We start from the raw sequence: 18,821 nt of genomic DNA, 5'->3' as shown, positions 1-18,821 counted from the left end.
ATACTTCCAATAACCTTATAAATTGAGTAATTCTTTAGAGAAAGCAAGGTGATAAATTATATTAAGAATTATAAAGATGTTTCTATCCCCTGAATCAATAATTCCACACTCAAAAATATACCCTAAGGAAATAATACGGAAAGTGATGTATATAAAGATTTCAGCACAGCATTATCTGTAATAGCAAAATTATTAGAAAGAATAAATGATAGCTAACAGTTCAATAAGATGTGAGTGAAAACAATGGGCTATTGTGGAACCATTTAAAACAAAATGTATGAACTCGATTTAGAAGTATGGGTATGATATGCTGCTGCTGCTGCTGCTGCTAAGTCACTTCAGTCGTGTCCGACTCTATGCATCCCCATAGACAGCAGCCTACCAGGCTCCCCTGTCCCTGGGATTCTCCAGGCAAGAACACTGGAGTGGGTTGCCATTTCCTTCTCCAGTGCATTAAAGCGAAAAGTGAAAGTGAAGTCACTCAGTCGTGTTCGACTCTAGCGACCGCATGGACTACAGCCCACCAGGCTCCTCCATTCATGGGATTTTCTAGGCAAGAGTACTGGTGGAGTGCCATTGCCTTCTCCAGGGCATGATATGATATATGATATAATGTTAAGTGAAGAAAAGAACAGATAAAATAGATGGACAACAAATAGCAATATGATGAACTTTAACCTTACTATATCAATAATTACAGAAAATGCAAAAGGTCTTAATTCTATGTTTGAAAGCAAAGATGATCAGGCTAGACAATAAAAGATTTAGTATATGCTGTTTAAAAGAGACACACTTTAAAATGTAAAGAAGCAGATAGATTACAAAGATAAAGAAGGGGAAAACATAGCACACAAACACTAAAAAAAAACAGAATCAATAAAGCTATATTAATGGCAGACAAAATAGACTCTAAAAAAAGAAATAAGAGGAAAAGGACAAAGATTTATTCAACAAAGAGACATAACAATCTTAAATTTTTGTGCATCTATAAACACAATTTCAAAACTTATAAAGCATACTTGATAGAACTTAAATTTACTCTTATTATTGGAGATTTTAAAACATAAAGAAGGAAATAATAAAGATAGGAAGAGAAATAAAGAAGATAGAAAGTAGACATACAATAGACAAAATCAGTAATGCCAGATTTGTACTTAGAGGGGTTAATAAAATTGATAAACTCAAATCTGAATATTTTATGGTTGTTAAAGAAAATGAATGTGTAACCAAAAGCCATAATACCAAAGAAGATCTTCAATCCCAGATGGCCTGTGAATCCTTTCAAATATCTGAGGTAGAAGCAATATCAGTCTGTCACAAACTCTGTCATAAATAGAGGATGTAGGAATACTTCCAACTCATTTTATGAGGCTGGCATATTCAGATACCAAGATCAGATAGGTATGTAATAAGAAAGAAAAATTATAGGCTAGGATTTATAAGAAACATGGATGAAATCATCCTGAAGTACGTTTTCTAAATCAGTGAAATATTTTAAAAGTGATGTGTCATTATCAAATGCAGTTTATTCTAGGACTACAAGAACCTGAAAAATCAATGCATTTTGGTAAATTAGCTTGAGGAGGAAAATGAAAATCAGATACAGAGAAATTTTCATGAAATTTAATACCAATACATTAAAAAAGAAAGAAACCTCTCAGCAACCTAGCAACAGATAAGAACACCTGTCAGCTAATATCATGCTTAATGATAAAATATTACTGCTCTTGAAGTGACAAGCAAAATAAGGTTACCAGCAATCACCACTAGTATACAGTGTAGTACTGGAAATCTTAACCATTGCATAAGACAAGAAAATGAAATAATGTTTATAATAATTAGAAAATGAAAAGTAATAATACTATATTATATACTTGAAAGTTGCCAAGAGAGGAAGTCTTAAATGTTCTCACCACAAAAGAGAAGTGATAATTATGTGAGGTGATGGAGGTGTTAGCTAATATTATGGTGCCAATTATTTCACAGTATTTAAGTATATCTAATCAATTCCCTGGTGGCTTAGATGGTAAAGCATCTGCCTACAATGCCGGAGACCCGGGTTCAATCCCTGGGTTAGGAAGATCTCCTGGAGAAGGAAATGGCAACCCACTCCAGTATTCTTGCCTGGAAGATCCCATGGACGGAGAAGCCTGGTTGGCTACAGTCCATGGGGTTGCGTAGAGTTGGACATGACTGAGCGACTTGACTTGACTTGACTTTACTAATCAACATATTGCATGCTTTAAACTTACAAATTTTTATATGTCAATTATATCTCAATACCTTTGGAAAAAAAGAAGTAAAACTCTGTTTATGAGTAGATAATGTGATTACATACGTAAAGAAATTCAAAAGAATGTGCAAACAATTATCGCAGTTAATAAGTGAAATTATCAAGGTTTTTGGATACTGTGTCAATATGGAAAAGCCAATTGTATTTATGTACTGTATACTGGTTACTATATACTGTTACTATATACTGGTAACAAACAACTTGAGAGTAAAGTTGAATATCATTTGTAGTACTATCAAGGGGAAAAAATCAATTATCTTGTGATAGTTCTATCAAAATTGTGCAGGAGCTCTGAACTAAAAACTACATATTACTACTGAAAGCAAAGATACAAATAGAGAGGTTTATTAAGTTTAAGGACTAACCATTAGCAATCCCATTTAACTAACTGATGATTGAATTCATGGAACTGTACAATGAAGATCAGTGTACTTTTTGACATCAGTGTATGTATATATGTCGATAAAAAATAAAACAAAAGTAGAGTTTGTTATTAGATGTCCAAGCAGGTGGAAGTTACTTTACTTACTTTAGTGTGATTGAATTGAGCAAGAGAGAACGACAGCAAAATTTGGGAAGTGAATGATAAAAGAAAAGGACCATAGAAAGGACTCCTATGGAAAGTGGGAAGTTCGGTGACCCGGGGAAGACAGTAACTGTCTTGAGCTGTGGATGACTGGAAAGTGCCGAGATGCATAGGAACAGAGTTAAAAATCACATCTCTAATAACCAAGATAAATTTCTGTGTAAGACATTGCTTATGGCTGGAAACAACTCAGTATTAAAATATCAACAGCTTTTTCCCTGATCTGTCAAAAAAAAATCAGTAGAAAAATAGATAATAGACAGAAATAAAAGACCTTGCAAATGTCAGAGTAACTTTCAGAACTGTGTAGCTCCTTGAGCAAAGATGAGCAGAAGGAATGTTTTTGTTTCCTTGATAAACTGGCCTCATAAATCTTAATAAAATTCCATTCTATCCTTTCTCAGTTTTCCCAGAGTTTATGTGACTAGATACGCAACTTGAGGTCTCAGCTAAAAGAATCACTACTTTATTTGGCACTCTTTCAACCTAGTCTCAATTGGTTTGTCAATGTTTGTGTGATTCAAGTTTATCATATTTTCATTTTAACCAATTAATCTCAACTATAATTTGATTGTTCTAAATGATTATTCTTCGATACAGTAAGATTCACTCAGATTTCTCCTAAATACTGATTCAGTTCTAGTAAAATCCACTAAGAAATGCAGGATAGATGAGAGAGCCAGGAATATTATGTGAGCCATGATTGGAAGACAAGTAGAATGTAGAGGTTTTTAAATATAAAGGTACTGCAAATAGGAGTGAGAAGATCAAAATTTCAAGCTCCTTTCAGTGAAGTGAGCTTTGCCACCTATTAGCTATGTGACCTCAGGACTTAACCTCTCTAAGTCTCAATTTCCATCTCTGTACTCAGAGGATATTAATAACACACACCTGGACAAATAGTTGTGAAGGTTAAACATGAAGTGTAAGGTGCTGAGCACAAAGGAAGTGCTCAGTCAATGTTAGCAGTGGTTTGATAATAGGTTTCTAGTGGCTCAGACAGTAAAGAATCTGCCTGCAATGCATAAGACCTGGGTTTGATCCCCGAGTCAGAAAGATCCCCTGCAGAAGGAAATGGCAACCCATTCCAGTATGCCTGCCTGGAGAATTCCATGGGCAGAGCAGCCTGGTGGCCTACAGTCCATGAGGTTGCAAAGAGTCAGACATGACTGAGCAATTAACACTCCGGCTTTTCAGTCCAAGGAGGAAAAGAGGTGACTCAGTTTTGAGTTGCAATATACTGAGTCAAGGTTGGCATTGGAAACAGGCTGTATTCCATTGGCTGAGGACACCGGACCTGCCACTTACTACTGGAATTGAATAGCACAGAGGTTTCGTCCATCTTTGAATAAACTTGAATTGTAGTTTCTCGAAGCAGTAATGTTCCCTCACTTCTTTGTTCCCCAACAGAATTCTGTATTCCAAATACTAGGAGAGGTGGCATAGCCTTAAATGTCTTTTCCTAGACCCAGAGTACAGAGTAGGCAGACTCTGTACTGACTAGGAGTAACTGAAATGTGCAGGTGCCTTTTGATGGAGGTTCTCTAAGGTCACAATTTAGAGCCTTCTCCAAGTCTGCCAGCAGAGCCCCTGTTCTTTACAGCCTACTCTGTTACCTTCTAGAAGCCCTCACTCCTATTTCTTGCTCCGTCACTTGCCAGTTAATGTGATTTGCATAAATGATTTAATTCTCTGAACTTTAGATTCCTTGTGTGAAAAATGTGTCTGGTTGTAAAATAATGGAAGTTGTCTGACATCACAGTTATATGCTGGGGTTAGGGCATAAGAAAACTAAGTTCAAATCATGCCTCTACCACTTAGGCACTTAACACTTGGGAAATCCACATGACTTCGGATTATTCAATTTCCTCCTTCACAAATAAAAATAGAAACATTAACTATTTTTCTGGGTTATTGTGAGAAAATAATGAGATAATGCATGCAACGCACTTAATACAGTTCCTGAAACATCTTGAACATTCAGTATATGTTGAGAGTAAACATTAGCTTGGTTAATTTACCATCCAACAAAATTTCAGTGGGTTATGAGTAGCCAGCCTTGTTGAACTGACTGTGAAATGATTTGACCATAGGCAATATTCAGAGCTAAATGCTATTTGCCAAAACCATAAGTGGTGCTTCTAAAAGTGGCTTAAGTGGAATTTTTGCTTTTTCCCCACAGAGCACAAATTGTCAAAACCGAAATAAAATGCAGGCTAAAGAGAAAACTGCTCACCTTTGTGATATGTGAAACTAGGAAAGGCTTTAAGATAAACACCAACTTGATTCAAAGACTTACTAGATGTAGTAACTACATACACAAGTATCCCAATGCATACATACACACCATTACAGTCACCCTTCACTAGTATGGGAGGTAAACAGTGTACCAGATTATCCTCTCTCTGATGCCGACATAATATGACCTTTTGTATGCTTACTTCACTGAGTGCAATTTTCTCAGCTGTAAAACTGGTATCTGAGTAACTAGCTCGTAGGGATTTCGTGAGAACATACGTGAAGCACTAGCACATAGAGGACATTAACTACTTCTTTTCTTGATAGGTAGTTTGGCAGATATACAGCTACCATCAGAGACAGAACCAAGATTGTTCACACTGTTTAGGAAAGGAGAATTACAGGGCCCAGCTTCATCTAAACATAATTTCTTCCCCAAATTCCCTTTTGGTGGGGTCTTCTTTGTCTTATAGAACTATCCCCAAGGGTTTCCTTCCTACTTGTTCTGGAATTTTCATTGCATCTGGAGCACTAGAATATATGAAGCCCTGGTCTTGTGGACAGGTCTTTTTTCAGTTTTTGTAACCTGTCTTATTATGTTCACCATTCATGTATTTATCCATCTGAAATATTTGTCTCATACCCACCATGCAAAAGTATAATAGTGATTCAGGATTTTTGGAATGGGTATTTTGGGTTACAGTTCATAACATTCTCATTTATTCAAGCTAGATTATTACAGCTCAAGGTTACAAATTTATTTATTAAAATAAGATATGACATAAATAACTCTCATTACTTCAATTACCTTTTGTGGATGGCAATGCCAATTTCCTGTTGTGACAAGTTGGGTTTTACCTTAAGCAAAATTTTTCAATAACATTAGAGTAAGTTAGCCTTTTCTCTGTAGGTCTCAAACTTTTAGTCCTTTGAATCATAGCCAAAGAGATAATGTCTCTGTGTCCTTTTATGAAGCTAGAATTAATCATGTTTTATCTTCTTTTTTTAAAACAACAATCACAGCTCCAGGTTTCTATTCATTATTCACAGTCTACCCTTTGTTGTCTTTATCTGGACATGCCAAATTGTGTTCTTTTATGTGTTAAATGGGAGGATATTCTTAAAACTGCTCTCTTATCTCTAACTCTGCCATGTTTCAAAGTTCTTTTCTTTAATGTTAAAGATAATATTGTCTGTAGGTAATGAATCATAGTAGTGTGGCCATTGTTCCTCATCCTACTATTACTGGCTTGGTGTGATCACAGGTAGTAATTTGTGTTAGTTATCGCTAGTTACCAAGTATTGTTAATTATAGCTTTCTATATTTTGTCCTGCATTCATGCCATGGAGTACCCTTTGGGTAAGGACAAATGTCATGAGTACTTTCACTTTTATCCACATTTGGCAATAAGAACTAACCTTTCTGAGCATTTACTTAGGTGTCATTTAATCTTCACAAAAATCCTATGAAATAGATATTACTATGTATTAAAATAGCTACTATTATTAATAATAATATTTGTAAACTGTTAATTATAGATCAGATAAACTGAGTTTTATGGGGAGGAATAAATTAGGAGTTTGGGATTTACATACATATACTACAATATATGAATAGATAACCCACAAGGACCTACTGTATCAGTTCTGTTCACTTGCTCAGCCATGTCTGACCCTTTGTGACCCCATGGACTGCAGGACTCCAGGCCACCATGTCCATCACCAAATCCCAAAGTTTACTCAAACTCATGTCCATTGAGTTGGTGATGCCATCCAGCCATCTCATCTTCTGTAGTCCCCTTCTCCTCCCAACTTCAATCTTTCCCAGCATCAGAGTCTTTTCAAATGAGTCAGTTCTTTGCATCAGGTGGCCAAAGTTTTGGAATTTCAGCTTCAACATCAGTCCTTCCAATGTATATTCAGGACTGGTTTCCTTTAGGATGGACTGGTTGGATCTCCTTGCAGTCCAAGGGACTCTCAAGAGTCTTCTCCACAGTTCAAAAGCACCGATTCTTCAGCACTCAGCCTTCTTTATAGTCCAACTCTCAGATCCATACATGACTACTAGAAAAACCATAGCGTTGACTAGACTGACCTTTGTTGGTAAAGTAATGTCTCTGCTTTTTAATATGCTGTCTAGGTTGGTCACAACTTTCTTTCCAAGGAGTAAGTGTCTTTTAATTTCATGGCTGTAGTCACCATCTGCAGTGATTTTGGAGCCCCCCAAAATTAAGTCTGTCACTGTTTCCACTGTTTCCCCATCGATTTGCCATGAAGTGATGGGACTGGACGCCATGATTTTAGTTTTCTGAATGTTGAGTTTTAAGCTGACATTTAGGCTCTTTAGTTCTTCCTCACTTTCTGCCAGAAGTGTGGTGTCCTTTGCATATCTAAGGTTATTGATGTTTCTCCTGACAATCTTGATTCCAGCTTGTGCTTCATTCAGACCAGTGTTTCTCATGATATACTCTGCATATAAGTTAAATAAGCAGGGTGACAATATACAGCCTTGACATACTCCTTTCTCTATTTGGAGCCAATCTGTTGTTCCATGTCCAGTTCTAATTGTTGCTTTCTGACCTACATACAGGTTTCTCAAGAGGCAGGTGAGGTGGTCTGGTATTCCCATCTCTTTCCACTAGCTTTGTTTGTAGTGATGTCTCCTAAGGCCCACTTGACTTCACATTCCAGAATGTCTGACTCTAGGTGAGTGATCATACCATCATGATTATCTGGGTCATGAATATCTTTTTTGTATAGTTCTTCCATATATGCTTACCACCTCTTCTTAATATCTTCTTCTTCTGTTAGATCATTCAGGTAAGACCTAAATGAAATCCCTTACAATTATACAGTGGAAGTAAGAAATAGATTCAAGGGATTACATCTAATAGAGTGTCTGAAGAACTATGGATGGAGGTTCATGACATGGTACAAGAGGCAGGGATCAAGACCATCCCCAAGAAAAATAACTGCAAAAAGGCAAAATGATTGTCTGAGGAAGCCTTACAAATAGATGTGAAAAGAAGAGAAGTGAAAGGCAAAGGAGAAAAAGAAAAATATATCCATTTGATTGCAGAGTTCCAAAGAATAGCAAAGATAGATTAAAAAGCCTTCCTCACTGATCAATGCAAAGAAATAGAGGAAAACAATCGAATGGGAAAGACTAGAGATCTCTTCAAGAAAATCAGAGATACCAAGGGAACATTTCATGCCAAGATGGGCACGATAAAGGACCAAAATGGTACGGACCTAACAGAAGCAAAAGATATTAAGACGAGGTGGCAAGAATACTGCATAGCAAATGGCAAATATACTCAGTATTTTTTTTAATAATTACAAAGGGAAAGAATCTGAAAAAGGATGTATATATGTATGTCTTTATATATACGCGTGTGTGTGTATACATATACTGAATTACTTTGCTGTACACCTGAAATTAACACAATATTGTAATGAACTATACTTCAATAAATAAATAAATAATCAAAAATTAAAATATTTGCCAACTCTCCCAAACAAAATAAAGTAAAATAAAATGTAGACTTGTTGACAAACTAGAAAAATAAAAAATAAGCACATGGGCTGCGCAGAAGTAAAAGTACAACTAAGGATTTTTGTTTGATAAGACTCATGGTGAGAGAGCACTAAATATACATCAAAAGGAAATGAAATGCATAGGCTGATTACCAGGGGCAATGTTAAGAACCAAAATTGGCCCTACGTCAAAGGCATGGGGCCACATGGCACATTCTGCTTAAAGTTATTCGTGGAGTAAGAAGTATTCGTAAGTAAGTTATTTAGAGCATCACTAAACAGGAGAAGTATCTCAGTAATTATTTGCTTCAAATTTCTCTCTTGGAAAAAAAAAATAGCTGTACACCATCTTTCACAGATGAACATCCACTGTCTGCTTAAGACAGACTACTCACTACCTGGCAGGGTTGCACCTTCACTTGGACAGCTGTGATGGCATATTCATTTTTCTATCACTGAATAACAAATGGCTTAAAACAACACAAATTTATTGTCTCACAGTGTCCATGAGTTAGGTCCGCCTAGCTGGGTCCTCCGCTCAGAGTCTCATAAGACTAAAATAAGGTATTGTCTGGACTCTGCGCCTTCTGGAGATCAAAGATTTCATTCAAGATCACATAGCTGTTGGTAGGATCAGTTGCTTGTAGCTTTAGAACAAAGGTCCCCGTTCTGTTACTGGTTGTCAGCCAAAAGCTATTCTCAGTTCTCAGTTCTTACAGATTACTCAGAGCTTCTTATTACTCTGAACCTTCTATCTACAAAGGTGCAAAGCAAAGCCTCCTTTGCTCATATCTCTCTCATCCTTTAAAGATCTCTGACTTCAAGAAATGTCCACTTTGTTTTCTGGGCTCACTGATTATGTCAGGCTTATCCAGATACTTTCTCTCTCTTTTTTAATTGAAATATAGTTGATTTACAAGATTGTATTAGTTTCAGGTGTACAAAAAAGTGATTGAGTTTTTTTTATTCCATTATAGGTTATTGTAGGATACCGAATATAATTTCCTGTATTATACAGTAAATCCTTGCTGCTTATCTGTTTTATATATAGTTTATACTCATCTCACACGCTAGTAAAGTAATGCTCAAAATTCTCCAAGCCAGGCTTCAGCAATATGTGAACCGTGAACTTCTTGATGTTCAAACTGGTTTTAGAAAAGGCAGAGGAACCAGAGATCAAATTGCCAACATCTGCTGGATCATCAAAAAAGCAAGAGAATTCCAGAAAAACATCTATTTCTGCTTTATTGACTATGCCAAAGCCTTTGACTCTGTGGATTACAATAAACTGTGAAAAATTCTGAAAGAGATGGAAATACCAGACCACCTGACCTGCCTCTTGAGAAACCTAGATGCAGGTTAAGAAGCAACAGTTTGAATTGGACATGGAACAACAGATTGGTTCCAAATAGGAAAAGGAGTACGTCAAGGCTGTATATTGTTACCCTGCTTATTTAACTTATATGCAGAGTACATCATGAGAAATGCTAGGCTGGAATCAAGATTGCCAGGAGAAATATCAATAACCTCAGATATGCAGATGACACCACCTTATGGCAGAAAGTGAAGAGGAACTAAAAAGCCTCTTGATGAAAGTGAAAGAGGAGAGTGAAAAAGTTGGCTTAAAGCTCAACATTCAGAAAATGAAGATCATGGCATCTGGTCCCATCACTTCATGGGAAATAGATGGGAAACAGTGGAAACAGTGTCAGACTTTATTTTTTTGGGCTCCAAAATCACTGAAGATGGTGATTTCAGCCATGAAATTAAAAGACGGTTACTCCTTGGAAGAAAAGTTATGACCAACCTAGATAGCATATTCAAAAGCAGAGATATTACTTTGCCAACAAAGGTCTGTCTAGTCAAGGCTATGGTTTTTCCTGTGGTAATGTATGGATGTGAGAGTTGGACTGTGAAGAAAGCTGAGTGCTAAAGAATTGATGCTTTTGAACTGTGGTGTTGAAGAAGCCACTTGAGTGTCCCTTGCACTGCAAGGAGATCCAGCCAGTCCATCCTAAAGGATATCAGTCCTGGGTGTTCATTGGAAGGACTGATGCTGAAGCTGAAACTCCAATACTTTGGCCACCTCATGAGAAGAGTTGACTCATTGGAAAGGACTCTGATGCTGGGAGGGATTAGGGGCAGGAGGAGAAGGGGACGACAGAGGATAAGATGGCTGGATGGCATCACTGACTCGATGGACATGAGTTTGAGTGAACTCTGAGAGTTGGTGTTGGACAGGGAGGCCTGGCATGCTGTGTGATTCATGGGGTCGCAAATAGTTGGACATGACTGAGCGACTGAACTGACTGAACTGAACTGAACTGATACCTGTTAATCCTGCACTCCTAATTTGCCTGTTCCTCCCTCCTTCTCCCCTTTGGTAAACATTGTTTTGATTTCTAGGTCTGTTTCAGTTTTGTACATAAATTCATTTTTATTATTTTTTAGATTCTACACATAAGTGATATTATATAATATTTATCTTTGTCTGACATTTCATTTAGTATAATATTCTCTATGTCCATCCATGTTGCTGCAAATAACAATGTCTCATTCTTTTTTATGACTGAGTAGTATTTCTTTATGTATATATACACTTTGTCTTCTTAAACCAGTTGTCTATTGATGGGCATTTGGGTTTTTTCCGTATCTTGGTGATTGTAACTAGTGCTGCTGTGAACATTAGGGTGCATGTATTTTTTTTTAAACTAAGTTTTCATCTTTTCTAGATCTATGTCTAAGAACGGGATTACTGAGTCATATGGTGCCTCTATTTCTCTTTTTTTTTTTTTTTTGTCTCTAGCTGTGTATCACTGCAGATGGTGATTGCAGCCATGAAATTAAAAGACACTTACTCCTTGGAAGAAAGTTATGACCAACCTAGATAGCATATTCAAAAGCAGAGACATTACTTTGCTGACTAAGGTCCATTTAGTCAAGGCTATGGTTTTCCTGTGGTCATGTATGGATGTGAGAGTCGGACTGTGAAGAAGGCTGAGCACTGAAGAATTGATGCTTTTGAACTGTGGTGTTGGAGAAGACTCTTGAGAGTCCCTTGGACTGCAAGGAGATCCAACCAATCCATTCTGAAAGAGATCAGCCCTGGGATTTCTTTGGAAGGAATGATGCTAAAGCTGGAACTCCAGTACTTTGGCCACCTCATGCGAAGAGCTGACTCATTGGAAAAGATTGATGCTGGGAGGGATTGAGGGCAGGAGGAGAAGGGGATGACAGAGGATGAGATGGCTGGATGGCATCACTGACTCACTGGATGTTAGTCTGAGTAAACTCTGGGAGTTGGTGATGGACAGGGAGGCCTGGCGTGCTGCAATTCATGGGGTGCAAAGAGTCGGACACGACTGAGCGACTGAACTGAACTGAACTGTGTATCCTTATTTTTAATTTTTTGAGGACCCTGCATAGTTTTCCACAGTGGCAATACCAATTTATATCCACCAACTGTTTAGGAGGGTTTCCTTTTCTCTACACCGTCTCCAGCATTTATTATTTGTAAATCCCTTTTTGCCCTATGTCCCCTGCATTACAAGGCAGATTCTTAACCAGTGAACCACCAGGGAAGTCCCCAGAGAACTTCTTAAATCTTGATTCTGTCACCTATATTGTTCTTTCTCCCTCATAATGGGGTGCCGGTTGAAGATTAGATAAGCTTGTCAATCTATAAAATGGTGACTAAATAAGAAAGAGACAGTAAGGCTCACTTTAAAATTTTCAAAGTTAGTCCTTTGAGTTTTATTTTGTTTGTCCTTTAATGGAAGATTAAGAGTATGTGATAGGGTTTAAAACAATTCAGATGTTCAAAATTTCTGATTTTTCTTACCAACTCTTTACATATTATTTTTAAAATGATAGACTTCAAACAATTATCATTCCCCAAGTTTAAACAGAGGAAGAGGAAATAACCTTAGCATCAAATTCACCTATTACATTATTTCTGTAATTTTCAAAGCCACGTGACACCCCCTGACTCCTTGCATGTAAATTTACCCTTTATATTTTCATAGCACTTTCCATGTTTCCTACATGACCCTTGCAAACCTTGTGAGTCAGAAGGGGTAACTGATGTCATTCTCAGACAACTAACAAGGTTCCATAACGTGTCCGTAGCCACCCAGTCAGCTGTGGAGCCTTGACTAAGATCTGCTGTCTGAAGTCCACGGCTCCTCCACTGTATTCCAGAAAAAAAGTTACCACAAAGGGAAGTTCTCTCCTATCAAACCTGTGTCCTCCGCGCCAAGCAGCCATTTTGCCTTCCGGCGGCTGCCATTTGTGATTCTGACACTAAAGTGGTGGGCATCTGTGCAGAGGGGAGCACCGAGGGAATGGTTGGGCCTGACAACCAGTGTGACTCATGCAGCACTTCTGTCTCAAGGGCAGAGTCTGTCTCATCTCCACCAAGTAGATGCAGCAAGCAAGGCCCGAGAGGACCCCGGAACAGAGGCTGCTATGCACCCCCTGTGCCTCCTGATGCACGTGGCTGAAGAGAAACATGGCTTTTTCTCCCAGGAGAATAATCATAACGCTGAAATGATACCAGTCATTCATTGAAAACAGCCTTTCTTCCAGAGGTTCCATGGAACAGTAGTTATGAGGGAATCTGCCCCGCCAAGAAAGGATTCCATGTATACCAGGTGTGAAATAGAGCACACTCTAATGCCCTTTGCGTAGATTCACAGTGAGGTGCAGTATACTGGAAGCTCTGAGAGGCCCTGAAGTTATTGGTCGGCCTGTTTCACCAAGTACTTCTCAAACTTAATTGTTAGAGAGAAAAGGGAGAGTTTTTATATAATAAATACTATTAACAATATTGTACAACAGAAGATATTTTTGGAAAGGCTGTCCTACCTCATTTCATCCTCACCACAATTCCAAATGGTTGGTGTTACTAGCCTCATTTAACAAATAACCCCGGGAGGTTAAATAACTTACCCAGCAGGACCAGATTCTAAGCCCAGGTCTGCCTGAGAACAAATCCCTATCCATTAGGCATGAACTGTACAGACTCCAGACTCAGTGAGGTTCTGTGGCTGTGAAGGAGGCTGTGGGCTGTGAGTGAAACAGCGGGGTCCTGAGAAGATCACAAGAGGAGACAAGAAAAGCTGACTGCAAATGGAGAGGCTGAGGAAACACGTGGGCAGAAGAAAGGAGATGCTTTTGGGGGAAAACGTGAAGGAACCAGCGACCACTGGAGCCAGGTGGCAGTGCGGGGGTAGGGAGTGGGAGGCAGGAGACTGGGAAGGGCAGTCAAGGCCTGTACACTGATGCTATCTATCACGTGAGCTATTGTGAGGGTAACATGAAAGACTGTTTGTCAAACACCCAGCGCAGCACCCGCACAGGAAGTATGCGGAGGAGCAGGGGCTGGAGAACAGGAGATGGTAAGGCAAGGTTCAACTGTGATACGCCGGCCACACCTTGTATCTGAGATGAGCTCAGGAAAACGACCCAAGTCTGCACGTGGATCACCTCACAGGCCCTCTCCACCCATGGAGGTAGTTTCCACTTCACACCCTTTCACACAATCACAGTGTTTGTTCACTGGAAATGATGACTGCAAGGAGAAGTCAAGTCTGGGCCACAGGAAACCTTTGGGAAAGGAAGAGCAAGTGCTGAGAGGTTGCAAAGGCTGGGATTAGGCCAGGCCCTGGTTGAACTGGCCTACTGATTAGCTAAGAAAAATTTCAGAGTTTATCATAAGGCTATTTTACATAAGTATACAGATTTCTGGCTTCTCTTTCAAACTCAAAAGATCTGACAGCGCTGGGCCTGCGACATCTAGAATGGCAATTGCCTGGTGGCAGGTGGCAAGTGTCCTGTCAGCTGTGGACCTAGGTCACCCCTTTAGCTTGCCTACTAGCCAGGTTTCCTGACTCACCTCAGTAGGATTTGCATCTGTGCTCTCTGCCTAAATTCTTGAGTAAGATTTATGAAGGAGAGATTGACAGCCGCTCCTTCTCCCCCTCCCTAAGATGCCCTGACAATGAGGTAAACCTAGTGGGAGTTCCTAACAGAGGGTTTTTTTGGTGGATTTCTCTAGAATTGTTTGATCACCAAACATTTTCTTCACCAAATAAATTGGTGACTCCTGCTATTTAATCCTTTGATACCCATGCCTTCTGTGTGGTTAGTAGAAGTAAAACACTAGACTGTAAACTTTAAAAAATACAGCACTGAGTTAGAGAACAATGAAGAGAAAACAGATTTTTCTTTTGAACGCTCATCGACATGCTGGAAAAAAGCAGCAGACCTGGTACAGAGTTGTTCGGTAGTGAACACAGGCGAGTAAGTTTTAGTTCTTTGCAACCCCTTTAGTCTGAGGATTTTAGAACACTATACCACTGTCAAGATCTGTGGGGCAGAAAAATGTGAGCCACTTTTGTAATTTCAATTTCCCAGCAGCCACATCAAAGAAGTTAAAACAAAAAAAAAGCAGGTGAAATTAATTTTCATAACATTTTATTTAATCCAATCTATCCAAAACATTGTTACTTCAATGTGTAACCAATATAACAACTATTCATGGGATATTTTACACTTTGTTTTTAGTGAGCTTTCAAAAGCCTATGCGTGTTTTATTAACACACTAAAGCACATCTCAGTTGGAATTAGCTACTTCTCTAAAGGGGCTTCCCTGGTGGCTCAGTGGTAAAGAATTAGTTTGCCAATGCAGGAGACAAGGGTTCAATCCTTGGGTCAAGAAATGGCAACTCATTCCAGTATTCTTGCCTGAGAAATCTCTCGGACAGAGGAGACTGGCAGACTGAAGTCCATGGGATTGCAAAGAGTTGGACATGACTAAGGGACTAAACAGCCACAACTTCTCTAAAACCACATGTGGCCAGTGAAGGTATAAATGACATCATTTATTTTCCATAGGTTCACAAGCACAGTAAGTACGGAGTGGATATTAATTTCTGACAGATTTCACAGGGAACCGGAAGAACAAGGCAGAAAATTGATACCCTTTGGATATATGAACCCTGTCCTCTGGGTTCCGTTCTGCCCTTCAGTGCACCCTCTCTATTCCATCCTCTCTTTTTCTTAATCTCTATTTCTCATTGCCTCGCTAGAGTGCAAACAGCGGAGGGTGTGCAGCCGGGAGGAGTGGACTGGTTTCCTAGGCTGGCCCTCGGAGGCTAAGGGCAAGTTGCTTAACCTCCCAAGTCTCATGTTTCTTGTCTATGAAATAGGATTAATTCCTTCCATGAGTTCTGAGGATCAAATAAAATAATAAATGTAAAGTCTTCAGTACTAAAGAGATATTGTAGTTTTCAAGATTTTCATAATTACTTTTCAAGATTTATATGTGTTTGGTGGAAGGGGCGGTGGGGAAAAAGAATCAAAGAAGTGAGAACTGTTTGTTTGTTTGTTTAATATGGTTACACTGTAGTCCTTCTTCAGTACTTGGTGCTTAAAATCTCTCTCTTGGCTCTTGCAAGGCATGATTTCAGCCCAGAGCACTAAAAATAAATGAAAAATCTTTAAAAAGAGTTTCGTTTTTTTGCCTGCATTTGTCTAATTATATAGAGTGCCAGATGATAAGTGGGAATGCCTCTGTGAGTACCCTGTGGGTGTGTACAGCCATTACTCTGCAAAATGTCTGAGGAGGGAACTTCATGGGTCCAATCAAAGCACATCAGGATGCCAAGAGCTAAAAGACACACGGTCATCATCTAGAAGACACAAGTTTGTCTCCCCTGAAGGTTCCCCTGCTGTAAAAGTGTGCCTTGTGGATCTCCAGGAGCCTTATCAGACTTCAGCCTCTCCAGCTCCAAGTAGCCTACAGGCTCAGACACTTTTGAGAAACTATAATAAAAAGAAGGGAAGACTCACCAGTTCGTTCTCCTCTCCTGGGTTGAGCAAAGCCTGATGGTCCTTTTTACTTTCCTCCTCCATCTGAACAGGACAGCCAAACTAATTCCCTGGGGAAATGTCAAAACCGCCAGGGCTTCAGTGAATTCAGAACAATCACTAATTGTCATTGCTGTTCTCAGGCACTTTTAAAATCTCTTAGCACACGCCTTACCTATTAGACTAACAAAGGAAAGAGAGGAAATACTTTCCTCAGCCACAGGATTGGTCTGTTAATCTACCCGTTTCTTTTTTTAATTCTTAGTATTTACTTGCCAAACTAAATGTAAGTGCCTCCAGACTTAAACTGTTGAACTAGGAAGATAAATCATTTCATATACTGTCCATAAATATCTCAGCCAATGAATGTGAATGGTCACTTTGCCAAAACCTGAGACAGAAGGATTAACCAGTGACAGGTGACTGAAAACCTTCTGGACTTCAGGAAAGTTGAGCGTACTGTGACCATGAAAACTGAAGGAACGGGTTTTGGTTCCTGACAGGGAATGCAGGAATCATTTTGAAATCGGGAAAATCTGAATTCTAATCCCTGCTCTACTGATGACTCTGGACAAATCACTTAAAATCTGAAGTGAGGATTTCTATTATATAACATGTCAACAGGAAGGATAGAGTTGACATGAAGATCTAAGATAATGCTGATAAAAGTCCAGCTATAGCACGTGTCACACTCCACAAGAGACCATCATAGTCTCACTAACCAAGAAGAAACAAGCTTTCTAGAAGTAAAGTGTAATAATAAAACATATTTTTTTCACTTTCACTTTTTAGTTTAAAAAGTTTTCAGATAAAAAAAGTAGATGGATCTAAAATAAATAAATAAATAAAAGTAGATGGATCTAGAAAGGCTAAATATTGGGAATGTCATCTAGATTTCAACAATTGTATAATCACCCCTAAATTTTATATTTTAACAAAAAGTAGGTTCCTTGTGATCTATTTAGGAATTGGTTAAATTGCTCATGATAAAAAATTTTATCATCTCGTTGCCTTTTTGTTCCATCTAGTCCTGGTGCAATAATGTCAGGATGCAATAACTGAACCAAATTCTTGCAGCTTTGGCCTTGGAAGAAAGTTGATTGCCTTGAGGGGGCACCATTGCCCACGTTGAAGTTCAGGAGAGGTCAACATGTTTTCTGCCTCAGGAAAAAAGTGGCTGATGAGAATAAACAGACAAGTATAGCATTTCATGCCAGAGGGGCTACTGAAAGAAGAACACGCCATCACAAATGTTGCATTTTAAGTGACACCAATCTAAAGTAGAGCTCAGACTCAGAGGAAAAGAGCCCACCATTTTAGTAAAACCTAAGAAGAGGTAGCAGAAGTACAGAAGAACTGTACAAAAAAGATCTTCACTACCCAGATAATCACGATGGTGTGATCTCTAATCTAGAGCCAGACATCCTGGAATGTGAAGTCAAGTGGGCCTTAGAAAGCATCACTACGAACAAAGCTAGTGGAGGTGGTGGAATTCCAGTTGAGCTGTTTCAAATGTTGGAAGATGATGCGGTGAAAGCACTGCACTCAATGTGCCAGGAAATTTGGAAAACTCAGCAGTGGCCACAGGACTGGAAAAGGTCCATTTTCATTCCAATCCCAAAGAAAGACAATGCCAAAGAATGCTCAAACTATGGCACAATTGCACTCATCACACACACTAGGAAAGTAATGCTCAAAATTTTCCAAGCCAGGCTTCAGCAATATGTGAACCGTGAACTTCCTGATGTTCAAGCTGGTTTTAGAAAAGGCAGAGGAACCAGAGATCAAATTGCCAACATCCATTGGATCATGGAAAAAGCAAGAGAATTCCAGAAAAACATCTATTTCTGCTTTATTGACTATGCCAAAGCCTTTGACTGTGTGGATCACAAGAAACTGTGGAAAATTCTGAAAGAGATGGGAATACCAGACCACCTGACCTGCCTCTTGAGAAGTCTGTATGCAGGTCAGGAAGCAACAGTTAGAACTGGACATGGAACAACAGACTGGTTCCAAATAGGAAAAGGAGTACATCAAGACTGTATATTGCCATCCTGCTTATTTAACTTATATGTAGAGTACATCATGAGAAATGCTGAACTGGAAGAAACATAAGCTGGAATCAAGATTGCCGGGAGAAACATCAATAACCTCAGATATGCAGATGATAACACCCTTATGGCAGAAAGTGAAGAGGAACTAAAAAGCCTCAATGAAAGTGAAAGTGGAGAGTGAAAAAGTTGGCTTAAAGCTCAACATTCAGAAAATGAAGATCGTGGCATCTGGTCCCATCAC

The 18,821-nt window shown here is 38.9% G+C and overlaps 1 protein-coding gene across 6 annotated transcripts in view; it reads right to left on the bottom strand.

The window, feature by feature from the left end:
• ATP13A5 (ATPase 13A5) overlaps positions 1-16,648 on the bottom strand; it is a 116,970-nt gene extending 100,322 nt beyond the window's left edge. For all 6 annotated transcript variants that reach the window (XM_060404606.1, XM_060404608.1, XM_060404613.1 and 3 more), the window contains exon 1: positions 16,509-16,648. In XM_060404606.1, coding sequence (XP_060260589.1) covers positions 16,509-16,571 — 63 coding nt within the window. In that variant the 5' untranslated portion in view covers positions 16,572-16,648. The remainder of the gene's footprint in view (positions 1-16,508) is intronic.
• Positions 16,649-18,821: the final 2,173 nt, after the last annotated feature.

This window comes from Ovis aries, chromosome 1 (assembly GCF_016772045.2).
Source record: "Ovis aries strain OAR_USU_Benz2616 breed Rambouillet chromosome 1, ARS-UI_Ramb_v3.0, whole genome shotgun sequence".
In the NCBI taxonomy this organism is placed as follows: domain Eukaryota; kingdom Metazoa; phylum Chordata; class Mammalia; order Artiodactyla; family Bovidae; genus Ovis; species Ovis aries.
The sequence above is the reverse complement of the archived record's forward strand: the minus strand, read 5'-3'. Positions and strand labels throughout refer to the sequence as shown.